This window comes from Carcharhinus amblyrhynchos, chromosome 17 (assembly GCF_965287045.1).
Source record: "Carcharhinus amblyrhynchos chromosome 17, sCarAmb.v2.hapA, whole genome shotgun sequence".
NCBI lineage: Eukaryota > Metazoa > Chordata > Chondrichthyes > Carcharhiniformes > Carcharhinidae > Carcharhinus > Carcharhinus amblyrhynchos.
In genome coordinates this window covers 48516803-48532596 of record NC_137340.1, presented here as the reverse complement: position 1 = coordinate 48532596, position 15794 = coordinate 48516803, and the positions used below count along the sequence as shown (strand labels likewise).

The 15794-nt window shown below is 41.3% G+C and overlaps 1 protein-coding gene across 1 annotated transcript in view; it reads left to right on the top strand.

The window, feature by feature from the left end:
• got1 (glutamic-oxaloacetic transaminase 1, soluble) overlaps positions 1–15794 on the top strand; it is a 46834-nt gene that overhangs the window by 19748 nt on the left and 11292 nt on the right. Inside the window, exons 6-8 of the mRNA XM_080205925.1 lie at positions 1217–1367; positions 11436–11601; positions 14120–14262. Coding sequence (XP_080062051.1) covers positions 1217–1367; positions 11436–11601; positions 14120–14262 — 460 coding nt within the window. The remainder of the gene's footprint in view (positions 1–1216; positions 1368–11435; positions 11602–14119; positions 14263–15794) is intronic.

Here is a 15794-nt window from a genome sequence, read left to right as displayed (position 1 = left end):
CACACCACTTGGACATCCGTCCCAGCCCCCAGAAACATGCAAACCCCCAACCTAGCAGTGCCCTCCTTCTAATACACAGCACCTCAACAACCATGTCCCGCCCCTTACCCCTAAAATATGATAGAAGCAGACCATCGCCCTGTTTTCCGTTATTCTCTCTCCACTCCACTCTTTCTCCCCACGCCCCCACCCCCCACAACTCCTCCTGTCACATGAGGGTACACCACCCCCACCATTCACCATCCCACAAGAAAAAACTAACACACATAATTTTTAAGATAAAGGCCCAAGAGGCAAGAAGACGACAAACCACAAGATAAGGGCAAGGCATCACAGGGAGCAACAAGAGTTGGACTTGAGCTGAAAGAAAAGCAGCAGAGCATGAAGAAAAGGGGACTCTGTCTGTCCGAGCCCGGAAATCTCATTGAGCTAAGTTTAACTTTTAGTGGAGTTTCTGGCAGAGATATGAGTGGAAATAGGGAACTTCTCATCAGGTCAATTGCTTTGCCGTTTGCTGGCTTGATTAGAAGACCATGATTGGGGATTGATGGGTGGGGTCCACAACTCAGCATGTGGTGCAGCATCGAGTGACAGACTGCAACTTCAGCATCCCTCTGCTCAGCTGCACTAAATATTGAAGTTACAGTTAGATTCAGAGGGGTGATGATAGTGAATGCTGATTGTTGTCCAAAACCTCTGAAATACTGCCTTGTGGCTTCATTTTGTCTGTTCTGCAAACCTTGCTTGGATCAGCATGTGTAGATTGTTCATACAGTTGTGAAATCTGTACTTCCAGTTTCAGATTCAAAATAAAGGCGTAATACATCAGAGCTGTTTTCCATTTTTCTGCCAAATAGTTATTGAATTTGCAGGATCCCTAACTAGCAGCTGTCTGGTAACCTCTCCCAGCTCTACCTTTATTGAACTGATGCTCCGATGTGCTTTTTGACTACATCATGTTGCTGCCATCATTTTAACCACCATCATTGAGTGTCATATTTTGAGTGAGTCATTCTTTGTAGATTTGATCAACATTTGTTGTCCCTTTTCAGAACTGTTGGAATAAAGAGCAGACTTCACATGTAGGTGAATTTGTTGAAAGTGCTGGGAAATATGGAGGAGTGCATTTCCAATGTTGAGCTAGAAGTAATCCTTCAAAGTTTTTGCTTTGTTTCTGTGCCATATCCTCATGCCTGTATTTTCCATTCATTTGCAGAGAAGGTTGCTTTTCCCTTTCTTTGATGCAGCTTATCAGGGCTTTGCATCAGGAGACTTGGATAGAGATGCCTGGGCTGTTCGCTACTTTGTGAGCCAGGGGTTCGAGCTCTTCTGTGCACAGTCCTTTTCTAAGAATTTCGGACTATACAGTAAGTAATAGTTCATTCCAATTTAACAGTGAAAGAAGCAAAAGACAAAGTAGCAACAATATTTACTAATATCCTGTGATATTAGTGTACCTTTGAGGTTTTTTAAATCATGGTCACAGCCTTGGGTGGTGTCATTGCTGGAAGGAGGGAAAAGGACTGGGCAGGTCAGGCGATTGAAGTTTTTCAGCTTTTAGTTTAGTTTCGTTTTGGCTGCAGTGTTAAGCGGCAATCATAGAAGCAAGCTGGAAAAGAAGTCTTTTTCTCTCTCTGTTTTGCTTTGAAAATTTTACCAGTTAGCTGAAAGGCTTGTTCTCATGCTGCCGCAAAGAATCTGTTTTGGGGAGCTGATCTGACTGCAAACTGCTCTGAGTTTTCAAGATCACTTGAAATCAGCATTCAACCCAGGGAAATGGATTTCAGTATCATGTGAGCTTTACCCTGTGTAGTGATAAATCTGTTTAAAAGGCTTTGTTTATTGGATACTGGTTTTGATTGGAATATCTGATATATATTGGTTAAGAGTTTACATTATAGTGGTTGTTTTGTTTCTTGTTAGTAATTGATAAAAGCTGTTGCTAATTTTCTTACTATACATGTTGATTATATTAAACTTTTGTTTTGATAAAAGCTCCCTAGTGGATTATTTGAATCACACCTGAAGTGAAACATCTCCTGTTTATCCTAGCCAAATTCAAGATACAAAACTTATAATTCAGACTGGCTTCATAAAACACTTTGGAGTTTCTAACCTCAACCATAACACCTGCATCATCCCCACCCTTGAATAACTGAATAATAAATGAGATCTAAACATAAATGCACGTATACCGCTACAGAAAACTAAAAAGGTAACAGCTCCAAATAGGTTGATATCTCTGGGACAGTCCTGAATGAAAGCTTATTAAATGTGCAAACAAGAAATTGCACAAAAGTGTGACAGGATCCAGGCCTGTAACTGAAACTATGGGAGTGCCTAATTATTGTAAATTTCAGTTCTTCTTGATAATTGGGTCGTTGGTTTCACTCACCTTTTAAGAAGACTGAACTTCTTTGTTTTATGAGAGTTGCTTCTTCCTGTACTCTCTTGTAAGCTGGACCAGAGCTTCTGCATCTGCCACGTGTGTGACAGGGATGGCGTGGTGGCACAGTGGTTAGCACTGTTGCCTCACAGCGCCAGGAACCTGGGTTCAGTTCCTGCCCTGGGTTTGCATGTTCTGCCCATGTCTGCATGGGTTTCCTCCAGGTGCTCCAGTTTCTTCCCACAGTCCAAAAGGCATGCTGGTTAGGTGCTCTGGCCATGCTAAATTCTCCCTCAGTGTACCTGAACAGGCGCCCGAATGCGGCGATGTGGGAATTTTCACAGTAACTTCATTGTAGTCTTAATGTAAGCCTATTTGTGACTTTTAAATAAATAAACTTTAGCTGTGTAACCCCCTGATGGACTGTGTCAAAACTAAAGGTGGTGAAGATTGGTTTGAATATCAGGCTTCTACCTTCTGTGGTAAGGGGAAACAACAGAGAACCCGGTATGATCAGAAACTCCCTGTGTAACTATAAAACTTGCATTCCCAGAACAACACACAATTATGTAAAGTTATACTTTGATCAGCAGATAGAAGTTTGTTCCCAAAACATAAGTGGCTGCCAAGTGTGCATAGTTCTCAAAAATATTTGCCCTCTACAATATCCTTTCTGTTCTTCACTTTTTTGCCAAAATATTTTTAAAAAATGAATCCATTGCTAGTGGGATGGACAGTCTCCCTCGCTAATGTTTTGGAGCTGTCTTCTCCATTTTGATTGCAATTTCTTTCCTCTCTCCCATTGCACTTCTTTCGAAGGAAATTCTGAGCACATTTCAGCCCCTGGACAATGCTATGGGTGCACCTACACACCGCGGTTCACCACCATCTCCAGAACGTTTTGGGGATAAGCAACAAATGCTGGGTTCCCCACATCTCATGAATGAATGGAAAGAAAATTGCTTGATTGAAATAATGCAACATGAACACAGTGTCGACACCTGCCTGTCGCTTCAGATCATGTGATTGTTTAGAAAACAGCTGCTGTCAGGTGAAGGGCGAAAGGAGAAGTGTTTGAGTGATTCGGACGAGGTATCACTGATTTCAGACTCTGCATGCTTCAAATTTATTCGGGTTATTTCACAATTCAAGTATTTGTATCTTGTGTACGTGCAGAAAAATTCTACAGCAGCAACATGGGCCTCTATTTAACTGGGCATGCAGGTTCATAGCAGGACAGCAATCCTCTCGCGCTGAGGCAGGGATTTGTGAGGGGTCTGGTACCATTTTAATTTCCGAGGCTCATTTTAAATAATCCAGGATAATCTCCTGCCAGAAATGGGCAATATTGGTGAGAAGGTTGACAGGTGGGAATGAAGTCTGTTTGCGAGTCTCAGGTTACTGAGCTCGCAAGGAAACTTCCCTCCGCATGAAGTTTGTACTGGACAAAGGCTCCTACACTGATGTGCTAAGAGGAAGACAAGGCGAGGATTGGGGGGGGGGGTGCCCAAGGATTCCTTGGGGGTCTGGACATAGCAAATTCTGCTCAAAGTGGTGGCATTGGAGTGACATAACCTTCAGCCCAACTTGTCCGTGCTGATCAGATTTCCTAAACTGAACCAGCCCCATTTGTCTGCGTTTGGCCCATTCTCTAAACCTTTCCCATCCATGTATCTGTCCAAAAGTCTTTTAAGTGTTATAATTGTACCTGCCTCTGGCAGCTCATTCCATATACAAGTCACCCTCTGTGTGAAAATGTTGCCCTTCGGGTTCCTTTAAATATTTCCACTCTCGCCTTACACCGGCGCCCTCTGGTTTTGGACACTCCTACCCTAGGGAAGAGACGTTGGCTATTCACTTTATCTATGCCCCTCATGATTTTATAAACCTCTTAAGGCCACCTCTCATCCGTCTACTCTCCAGGGAAATAAAGTCCCAGCCTATCCTTATAATTTAAACCTCCCAGTCCCACTAACATTCTTGTAAATCTTTTTTGCACCCTTTCCAGTTTAATAACATCCTTGCTATTAGCAGGGCGACCAGGATTGTACACAGTACTCAAAATGTAGCCACACCAATGTCGTGTACAATTGCAACATAATGTCCCAACTCCAGATTGGTAATCTAGCAACCCAGGAAACTTGGGTTTGATTCTTGCCACGGCAGCTGGTGGAATTTAAATTTGATAAATCTGGAATTAAAGCTAGTCTTGGTAATGACCATGAAACCATTTGCCAATTGTCTTAAAAAGTCATCTGGTTCACTAATGACCTTTAGAGAAGGAAATATACCAACCTTATTTAGTCTGGCCTATGTGTGACTCCAGAGCCACAGAAACGTGGTTGACTTGTAAGTGCTCTCTGAAACGGGCTTGAAAGCTACACAAACCACTATAAAGTCTACAAAGGAATGAAACAAATGTTGTCCCAGCAAACTCTTCCTTACAAACTTCAGCTTGTGCCAAAATTGGGAGAGGTGGCTTGTGGCTAGTTGAGCAACAGCCTGACGTAGTTGTACTCTCAGAATCATATTTATAGTCATTGGCTCAGATGACACCACTGCCACCCCTGGGTGTGTCAGGGTAGACCCATCTGAAATGGCAGGCTGCTGAAAATCAGTCGAGGGAGTTACCCTGACAGTTCTAAACATCAGTTCTGGACCCCCTGAAGTCTCATGGCATCAGGTAAACAAGGACAAGGATAACTCATAGAATCCCTACAGTGCAGAAGGAGGCCATTCATCCTATCGAGTCTGCACCAACCACAATCCCATCCAAGCCCCATTCCCATAACCCCAATCATTTACCCTAACTAGTTCCCCTGACACTAAGGGGCAATTTAGCATGGCCAGTCCACCTAAGCTGCACATCTTTGGACTGTGGGAGGAATCCAGACCACCCGGAGGAAACTCTCACAGATACAGAGAGAATGTGCAAATTCCACACAGTCACCTAAGGCCAGAATTGAAGATGGGTCCTTGGTGCTGTGAGGCAACAATGCTAACACTGTGCCACCGTGCATCCCAGAACTTTAGCTGACCTTTTGGATCTATAGACTAGCAGTAACACCACTTGGCCATCACCTTCCCTTAAAGGAGCTCCCTTCCTAACAGCACAGTGGGTGTACCTACACCACATGGATAACAGGAATTCAATCCACCACCACCGCCTCGAGGGCAAAATTGGGATGGATGATAAATGCTGGCTGAGCCAGTGACGCTGACATCCATGAAAGAAGATTTGGGCTTTTGTTGCGATCTCATCTTTCTCTGGCAATGAATGTCTTTCTAGCAATAGGACATTTGTCATATTAGTATGAGAGATGAAAGGTGTTGGTTAATTGAAGAGGCTGGTGAAACTGGAAATGTTGTTTAGAACAGAAAAGAGGTGTTCAGAATTGGGAGAAACTGTTCAATAATGACTTGAAAAAGAGAACTGGATAAATATTTAAAGGGGGTAAGACTGCAGTGATAAGGGGAGAGAACAGTGAAGTAGGACAGATTAAAACTGCCATGGGCATGATGGGCTGAATGACCACTTTTTTGCAGTGTGTGATTCCATGTACTGTCTATGCAGTGCTGTTAAAAATCCAGGAGGTGGCAGACAGTGAGTGCAAGTGCAGCAGTGGGTATAACACTATACATGTAATATTATATGTAATAATTTACACCTGTTTGTTTCCTAAAATAGATCAAAGCTTTTGCTCAGGGGCATGTGATGTTCAGAAAAGCTCGTGTTTTGATTTTGTTCCATTAGGTCCTGAAGAAGCAACCAGCGTGTGTTTTTTTTTAAATGCTGGAATCTTTTTTCCAAACAGATTCTATAATTGTGCATCAATCAGGCTGCGTGCTGTTAGGAGCTCATTTAAAGCAACATTTTATTTTGCTGTGGTTATGGATATCAAATCTCTATGCAATGGAGTTTCTGCTCTGGGAGTAATTAGAAATTGTGTCCAATGTGCACTTTCTAAATTGTGCTAGTTGGGTTAGACTTCAATTTTCCACTGAAATTAATTTATCTAATCACGACTGCAAAATGTTCCATGGATCAGCACAGCTGGGCAGTGCAATAGAATGTAATTTTTTTATACTCTTAAAGTAATTGCTGATATATTTAAGCATTGAATCTGTTGTAGTTTAAAAACTAATCATCCTGTGAGTAACCCTATTTAAAATAATTGAAAATAACTTCCAAAAACGCAGCACTGGACCAGTGAATAGCTGTGTTCAGTTGTTGCTCTCTAGTGTAAAACTTCGTTCAAATTGAGTTTGAGCATTGAAATTCAGTTTTTTTTTTAAAAATTAAACATTTTGACATCAGTTTAAAAATTGACCAGTTCACAATACGTTGTGATGCTCGTGCCTTTAAGAAATGTATTTTTTTAAATCATGTTCTCTGCAGTTTGTAAGCAAGCCTTTTGATTTCATTGTGGCACCGGCTTAGCAGTCCTCTTTTCGCTGCTTCAATGGTTTAAATGGGGTTTTGTTTGTTTTTACTCCGGGCTTCATGCAGTGTCTGGGATTTTTATGACCTTTTGAATTGTTAGGGGGAGGATTGATTGACAAGTCAGAGTAAGGTGGTTCCTCCCCAAAAGACTCCAAGGATTTACTTTCAGTTTTGGTTCAGAGTTTGAAGCTGTCCCGTTTCTGAGGTTGCAGGCAGGTTTTCTCTCTTTAGCCTGGTATTACAGATTCTGCTGGCTAGTGGAAGCAGCTCTTCTTGCCTTCCTGGAGGGGGAGTTCTGTCTCTTGCCATGGTCCTCTGGCTAAAAGGTAGAGGCCAGCAGTGGCATTATCTCTACTTCAAGATCTTCTGGAAGTTACAAGGCTGGAAAGTCAGAATTTCAATTCACTAACCAAAGGACTATGTTCCAGCATCATGTGAGCATTTGTATTTTCTGTGCTAAACTTGTGATAAGGATTTATTTTGAGGAGGTTTGTTTGGTTGGAACATTTCATTTAGTTAAGATTTATACAATATCATGGTTTTTTTTAAACCTTGTTTGTAATTGGTGAAAGTTATTGCTATGTGTTAACTATATTCTGAAATAAACTTTGACCCACAAGGGAGCTTTTATCATTCGAATTATACCTGAAGTGAAACATCTCATTCTTACCCTACCAAATTCAAATAGCAAAACTTATCACCTAGGCAGACTTCTTTAAAACACTTTAGAGTTTCTGATGTGTTATAACAGCATTCATTAGATATGGATGGGTGCACTATTGAAAGTACATTGTTCAATACATCAACATTAAGTTTTGTGCATTGGAAGGTTTGATATTGATATTCAGTTGGACTATGGTTTTCTTTCATAAAAAGTTAGAAATTGCCATTTAATTCTAAGAAAAGATCTCCAAACACTGAATTAGTGGTGAGTTGTGGTCAGCCTTTTATGTTAAGTTGTGGAAAGCACCTTTTTTAAATTCTGTGCATTGTTCTGCAGGGAGCTTAACGTTTTGGCGAAACTTACATATAACAACTTGTAGTTATATTTGTCTTAACATAATGGAACATCCAAAGGCACCTCACTGGACTGTAATAAAACAAAATTTGATGCCAAATCACATTGTGACAGATTGGTTCAATAGGTATGTTTTTAATGAGTGTATTAAAAGTGTCATTTAGGGAGTGAATTGCAGTGCTTTGAGCGTTAGCAGCTTGAGACACAGCCACCAGTGGGATGTTCAAGAGCTTCAGATTTTATGAGGGCTTTTATCTTGGGAAGGTTGTATACTGGAGGAGGTTTTAGAATTGTGGATGAGGCTTTGAAAATAAGGTTGAGAATTTTATAATCAAAGCAGTGCTTAACCAGAAACCAGTGCAGGTTAATGAACATAGGAATGAATGCGACTCAATGCCATTTAGAATGTGGGCAGTCGTGCTTTTGGTGAGCCCCAGTCATGTAGCATTGAAACGATTCTAAGGTACAGTTTGTCCCTGCTGACCCTGGTCGACTGATTCATCACCCAGACTGAGTTGACAGTCTGACTTTGGCATGGAGTTAAAGTACAAGTATCCTGAGCTTGGGGTCAGCTGACTCAATGCAGCGTAGAAAGGCTTTGTGAGACATTCCTGGTTTACATAATTCATTGCTATATTGAACCGTTGCGACAATTGGCAGGTGGATAGTCTCTCTTTGGTGAAAATTGATTGTATTTACCAGAGTTTTTCAAGCTTACACTCTGAAAGCGAATGGAAGAAATGGATTTTACATAGCACCTCATCACGTTTTTGGTTGGCTGTTGGCCAGGTGTGGCAGCCATGTTATGAGCAGTGCGATTCCATAAACAGCGACGTGATAACTGACCAATTAAGTTTAATTTTGGTATATTGGTCACAGCTGAGATATTGGTCCGGACTACCTATGAGTCTTATAAGCAGAAGTGACATTTTAGTACCAATGCTTGGGACAATCTAAATATCCATTTGGATGTTATTGCCCTCTCTTGGTCACAGTTTAATAGCCCTATATGCTTTAGAAAATGAATGTGTGCTTAAAATCCAGCTGTTCTTGTTCTGTTATTCTTTTCTTTTGAACATTGTGTGATTTTACATCTGCTTGTCATTCCAAAGCTGCACTACATACTTGATCAGATGTTGTTCAGTAGAAATTTTGGCTGCAGCTTAAAAATCTATAAAATAAAACCCATTGCATTCCAAGTCAACCCAACAAAACAGCTTTGGGCATGAGATTTCGGTTTTAAAACACTATTAGCGATGTTTGCGATGAGTTGGATACACACCCCATGAATGAATGAATAAAAACGATAAGTAAAGATGAGCTACAAATCACACAAGGCTCAAGGGACTGACTGACTGACCTCTTCCTGTCCCAGCTCAGGTCTCTAGGGGGTCTGTCATACCCCATGAGTATGTAATGGTAGGCATAAATATCATACCCCTTACTGCAGAATGCTCAGACTGCTTAGAGTGGCTGGTACCACTGTACCCTAGAAAATATCTAACTTGCAATGTAGATCTTAAAAGGGAGTTGCTAAAAATCTTTAATCAACTAAATCTTATAAATTTCTTTCAATTACAAAAGGCATTTTTTTTTCAGCATCCAATCGTCAGCAATGGTGATCAGACCTTGTTTGCAATCTAGTTCAATATTCAAGAATGAAGTTTAAGGATAAGGAGACTGTTCATATTCAATTGCATAATTTTGGCAAAGTGCTAGAACTAATGAATGGAGTGGACTGAAAGTGAAGGGAGTGAATTTGGAGGTTAAATGACAATTTAAAAAAAAAGATGTATCTTCACTAAAAAGGAGTGTTAAGAATTTTAAGAAATATTTAACAGCAGTAAATTATTTACTTTTTTATATTGAGAAAAACAATTGATGGAATCACAAGCGTTGCAAGAGATAGTAATAAAATGGTTGCATTTGATTTAATGGCATGTGTATTGGTATACAATAAAATGTATTGTTTCTTGTGTACTATGCAAACAAAACATACTGTTTATAGAGTGCGTAAGGGAGAAGGAAAGGAGAGGGTTCAGAATGGGTGGCACAGTGGTTAGCACTGCTGACTCACGATGCCAGGGACCTGGGTTCAATTCTGGCCACGGGTGACTGTGTGGGGGAGCTTGCACATTCACCCACTGTCTGTGTGGGTTTCCTAAGGGTGCTCCGGTCCAAAGATGTGCAGGTTAGGTTGATTTGGCCGTGATAAATTGCCCCTTAATATCGGGGATTAGGAGGATAAATATGTGGGGTTATGGGGATAGGACAGGACCTGGGTGGGGTTGTCGTCAGTGCAGGCTTGATGGGCCAAATGTTGTCTTCTGCACTGTGGATTCTATGAATGTAGTGTTACAATCATAGGCTGTAGAGAAAGATCAGCTTAATATGATAGGTCGATTCAAAAGTCTGATGGCAGCAGGAAAGAAGCTGTTCTTGAGTTGGTTGGTACAGGCATTTCAATAGAATGAAGGGGTTCAGTGACCTTTTTGGATCTGCAATTTTTAAAAATATTCTTGGAAAGATTAGCATTGCGTTAAAGGCCCAGAAATTCCATTTTTGCTTGCTTTTCCCCTGCAGAGCCTGTTTTCCTCTTTCCAGACTCAGTTAGTCTAACATTCTCCTGGTCGGATTCCCATCCTCTATTTTCGTTCAGGGTTCTGCAGTCCTTATCCCATTCCACACTGTCTGATTTGCCCATCACCCTCCACCCTTTTCATTTTTGTTTTGCATTGACTCCCCGTCCATCAACCTGGTATTTAAAATTCTCATCTTGTTAAATGCCTTTGTGACCTCAGCCTGCCATTCCTCTGTAAATTCCCCTGGCTAGAAGTGTGCGGGTCCCACCCTTGAGCACTCTCCGATCCATTGTCCAGCAATAGTGAGTGTACTCTCAGCTACTTTCGTCTTGTTCTGTGGAATTCCTTCTGCTTCCCTGTCTTTCCAAGACCCTTCTTAAAGCTTGTCTTTGTGACCAGGCTTTTTGCCCACCTGATCTTTCCTTTAGCTAGGGGTCTATTTTCTATTGCTTCTGAAGTGCAGCTTAACCATTTTTTTTCTACTTTTTTAGTGGTAGGTTTTTTATTCCCCTGTGGGATGTGAGCATTGTTAGCAAGGCCAGCATTTATTGCTGTATTTTAAAGATTAGTTTTCACAGTTCTGATGGTAGAATGAATGATTATTTTGAATAAAACATACAATGAATTTCCTGCATTTACATCTGTATCTTAATATTTTTGTAAGATTTCAGAAAGCAAAACTAGTCATGGATTTAAACACCTGCTCAAGAGGAAACATTATTTCATTTTGTAGCCTCAATCCTATTAGCTTTGCTCAGAGAACTTACTAACCCAGACACTTAGTGCTAGCTTATCACCATCAAAGAACTTTGAACATCTTTGTGCATGCTTGGTGTTTTGCTGTGATGTTGTGTATTTTGTGAGGGCTGGATAAATTATGGGATGCATTCAAGGGAAAGGCTTCCAGAAGTATAATTACCTTAACTCCCAGTAGATTTGCCTTGGATGCTAGAAATGTTAAGACACTGATCCATTTCTTTCCTTTTACTTCTCCCCCCATTTTAGATGAACGCGTTGGGAATCTGTGCATAGTGGCTAAGGATGAGGACAATATGACCAGGATTCGATCTCAAATGGAGAAGATAGTCCGCGCTACATGGTCAAACCCGCCAGCTCACGGGGCTCGTGTTGTTGCCATAACGCTTAGTAACCCACAACTCTGTGCTGAATGGTGAGAGGTTATTGATTTGAGAAATGTTTTAAAGATGTGCTGTGCAATACTGGTGCTTAATCCTTCTTCAACCAAAAAAAGTTACAATTTTTAAAATGTAACTAGTTATTTCCGCGTGGAAACATGTTTTCTACAATTACTCCCTCAGACCCTTTCTCCAACACGTCAATCTGCAGCCTTTCTAGAGAAAATAGGTCTCTTCAGACATTTTTTAAGGCCAAATCGTCTCAGTTCTAAAATCATCTTTATAGATTTTGTTTGCACCTTCCTCAGTACCAGAGCTACCCACAATAATCTGAAGTGTGATTTTAATGAACGTTCAGTATGAATTGTTATTTGCTTTTCAGTTTTGCCCTTCTAGTAGAATAAATCCAGGTGTTGCTCCTTTTAATGGCCTTGATTAATCTGCCTTGCTACTTCTAGTGCTTGGTATACATACCCCGAGATCCCTTTGCGCTCCAGCTCCATCTAGACTTATTTTCCAAGCAGTACATGGACTCCTTATTTTCTGCCTCCCAAATTGCTGTTAGTTTTTCAGTTTAACTACAAATGATAATCAAAGCAAAGGATTATTTATAAGAAGAATTCAAAGCAGGGATTGAGTCTCACGTGGGTCTGGAGTCGCAGGTAGTCCAGACCAGGTAAGGACAGCAGATTTCCTTCCCTAACAGACAGTAGTAAACCAGATGGGCTTTTGTAACCATCTGCAAAACAGTTTCATGGTCATCATTAGATTTTTAAATTCCAGATTTTAAAAACTGAATTCTCATTTCACCATCTGCACGATGGCACAGTGGTTAGCACTGCTGCCTCACAGCTCCAGGGACCCGGGTTCGATTCTTTGCTTGGGTCACTGTCTGTGTGGAGTTTGCACGTTCTCCCCATGTCTGAATGAATTTCCTCCAAAGATGTGCAGGTTAGGTTGATTGGCCATGTTAAATTGCCCCTCGGTGTCCCAGGTTGTGTAAGTTAGAGGGATTAGCGGGGTAACTATGTGGGGTTACAGGGGTAGAGCCTGGGTGGGATGGTTGTCGGTGCAGACTCGATGGGCCAAATGGCCGCCTCCTTCATTGTAGGGTTTTCATGATTCTATGATCTACCATGGTGGGATTTGAACTCTGGAATCTATAGCATTACCCTAGGTCTTTGGATTACTACTACCTCCCCTTGGGTCATCGTGGAAGGTCCCCTCTGTCCAACTACACTGGGGATACCTGAATGGTTTCTGCAGCTCACTGGCATTTCAGAAACAAGGCCTGTGACACAACTTGGAGTAAGTCTCGAGCACCCAGCTTCAGGTGCAGAACCAGTCCCACCACCCACCATGCACTGGTTCCTGGCATTTAAACAATTTCTACCCCACCGCCCCCATTTTTACATAGTTCTGTTTGACATGGCAAAGCATCCCAAGGATTTTGAAGAACGTCACCAAATTGACACTGAGCCATGTAGGAGATGCGGCCAAAAGCTTGGTCAAAAAGGTAAATTTTACGGAGCCCCTTAAAGAAATAGAGAAAGATAACGATGCAGAGGGATTTAGGGGAGGAATTCTAGTGCTTGGGTCTTCAGCAGCTGAACGCAGAGCCACCAGTGGTGGAATGGTGAAAATCAGATGTGAAACAGGCCAGAATTGGAGTGTCCGCAGTGCATATCATGACTACAACACTCAAGCTGGGAAGAACTTGCCCTTTCCGAATGGTATGCCCAGTGACCTCTCCATAAGGTTCATTTGCAGATGTCTGATCTGTGATCTGTACAGAGCTTCCAGCTGAGCCACTTTGTGCTCTCTGATTGGAAGCAAGTTTGGTTCTTAAAAAAAACCAAGAAAATCAAGACACAAAGATGGTTGGACCCCTCACGCTGGTTTCAATTTTGCTCCCTCTCCCTCTCCTATTATGGTGTGTGCTATAATGTACATTGCCCTGGTGTTTTTAATTGTGCTGCCTTACATATTGCATTCTGATTAACATTTGTCAGTGCCAGTGCAGCAGCTTTGCTTAATTTCTCTTACAACAATGTAGATTTCTACCAGGTGTTTTTTAATACATCATCCTCTACTCCCTTACAGTCATATATTTGTGCCATACTTTGTTTTTGCTTTTGCTGTTTCCTCTGATTTCCCGCCAGATCCTTTGTACCCTAACATTAATTTGATTCTCTGAGGCAAGTCCTCGAACAAATTCTTGCATTAATTGCCATTACTTTGCCTGCCGTTGGTATTCTCCTCTCTCTGCTCCTTCTTTGAACACACAGGAGCTTGTTGAGTTCTCTTCAAAACTGGTTGTCCTTTTGAGTTCCATTTAATACTAACTGGTGCGTTTCACTGGAACTGTTGAAGATAAGAGCAGAGATCTAATGCGGGAAGACCAATGTCAGTTCCAGCACTTGTGTCCATCACAGTTGAAATCGATTTGCTCCGCTCGCCACAAATTATCAATCAAACCTTGAACTTTGAACTCATTATCACATCAGACAGCCCAATATCCACTAACCCACTAATAATTCCTCCCCACTCTAGGAAGGCTAATGTGAAGACCATGGCTGATCGTGTGTTACTGATGAGAGCGCAACTGAAGGAAAAGTTAGAGAAGCTGGGGACGCCTGGCACGTGGGACCACCTCACCCAGCAGATTGGAATGTTCAGCTTCACCGGACTTAATGGTATGTATGTAGGTGAATGAAAACCTGCTTGTGGACTTGTGGATTCGGGTCACAGACAAAGTTGCTTTGTAAAAGGTGTCTGCGTTTGATTGATTTTAAAGATGTAGGGAATAACTTTCCAAGGATTTTAACCAGCAGAGTTGAGATGGTTAGGCAGTTGTACTGCATAAGAAATAGGAGCAGGAGTAGGCCATCTAGCCCTTCGAGCCTGCCCTGCCATTCAATAAGATCATGGCTGATCTGTCGCTGCTCAGTTCCACTTTCCTGCCCTCTCCCCATAACCCTTAATCCCCTCTCTTATCCCTCTCCCCATAACCCTTAATCCCCTCTCTTATATAAGAACATGCAGCTTCAGCAAAACCAAGAAAGGGTTTAAAGTGGGAGGATAAAACTAATAGATGTAAAGCATGGTCATTACTCTATGAACACTTTTCAGTCAAGAGTGGCAAGAATACTAAAAGAAGGCAAAAAAGTAGAACACACGTCCCCGTACGAGGTCCCTCTGTTTTGGGTAATTTACTGTGTAGATTTATCCTTGGGGATATTTTTGAAGAGATCTATTTCACATTTGTACATTGGCATTGAAGAGGAAGTCATTATGCCAATTATTTAGATTAACCCAAATACGTGTCTGGAAATACCATGACTTTGACCACTCGTAGCAAATAATATGCATTTCTTAGAGAGTTGCTGCTTTTTGTAGAAATCTGCAACCTTCCTAAAACGTAATTCGTTGCAAATTAACGTTTATAGAATTCCCATTTTCATCTTTTTTAACCGTAGGTCATCTAAATTACCGAGCACATTGGGAAATTTATGATTTTGAATGCAATAGAAACATTTGCCTTTCAATGTCACCAATAACTTATTTGTCTGCACCTTCCATAAATTGGCCTAGCTCATGGAGAAATTCTATATAACCCCAATCTCATTTTTTGAGGTGACAAGACCAGAACAGGGGATCATAAACATAAGATGGTCACTAATAAATCCAATAAGAAATTTGGGAGAAACTGCGGGAATTTGGAAGGGTAGGAGGTTGAACTTTTCAAAATGTTAAAGGTTGACGGGGAGAAAACATTAATGGTGGTTATGGAAGAAGGCTAGGCTGGGGGCACTGTCAAAAATTAGAACCAGAATTTGGAAGAGTGAAATTAGGGAACATAAGTGTGGCAAAGTCTGAAACTCTCTCACAAATAGCAATTGATGCTGGGTCGATTAAATTAAAATTTTTATTAGCCAAAGATAATGGGCAAAGAAGGTGATATGAGTTGGGTCACAAATCAGCTGTGATTTCATTGAGTGACAAAAGAGGCCAGCTAAATAAAAATAGAAAACGTTGGAAAAATCCTGCACACTGGCATCATCTCTGGCGAAAATGTTTGAGTCCGAATGACTTCTTCAGGAAGCTCCGAAGGTGAATTTGCAATGTTAAACTGATTTTCTCTCCCCATAGATGCTGCCAGACCTGCTGAGTTTATCCACATTTCCTGTTTTCATTTCAGATTTTCAACATCTGTAGTATTTTGTTT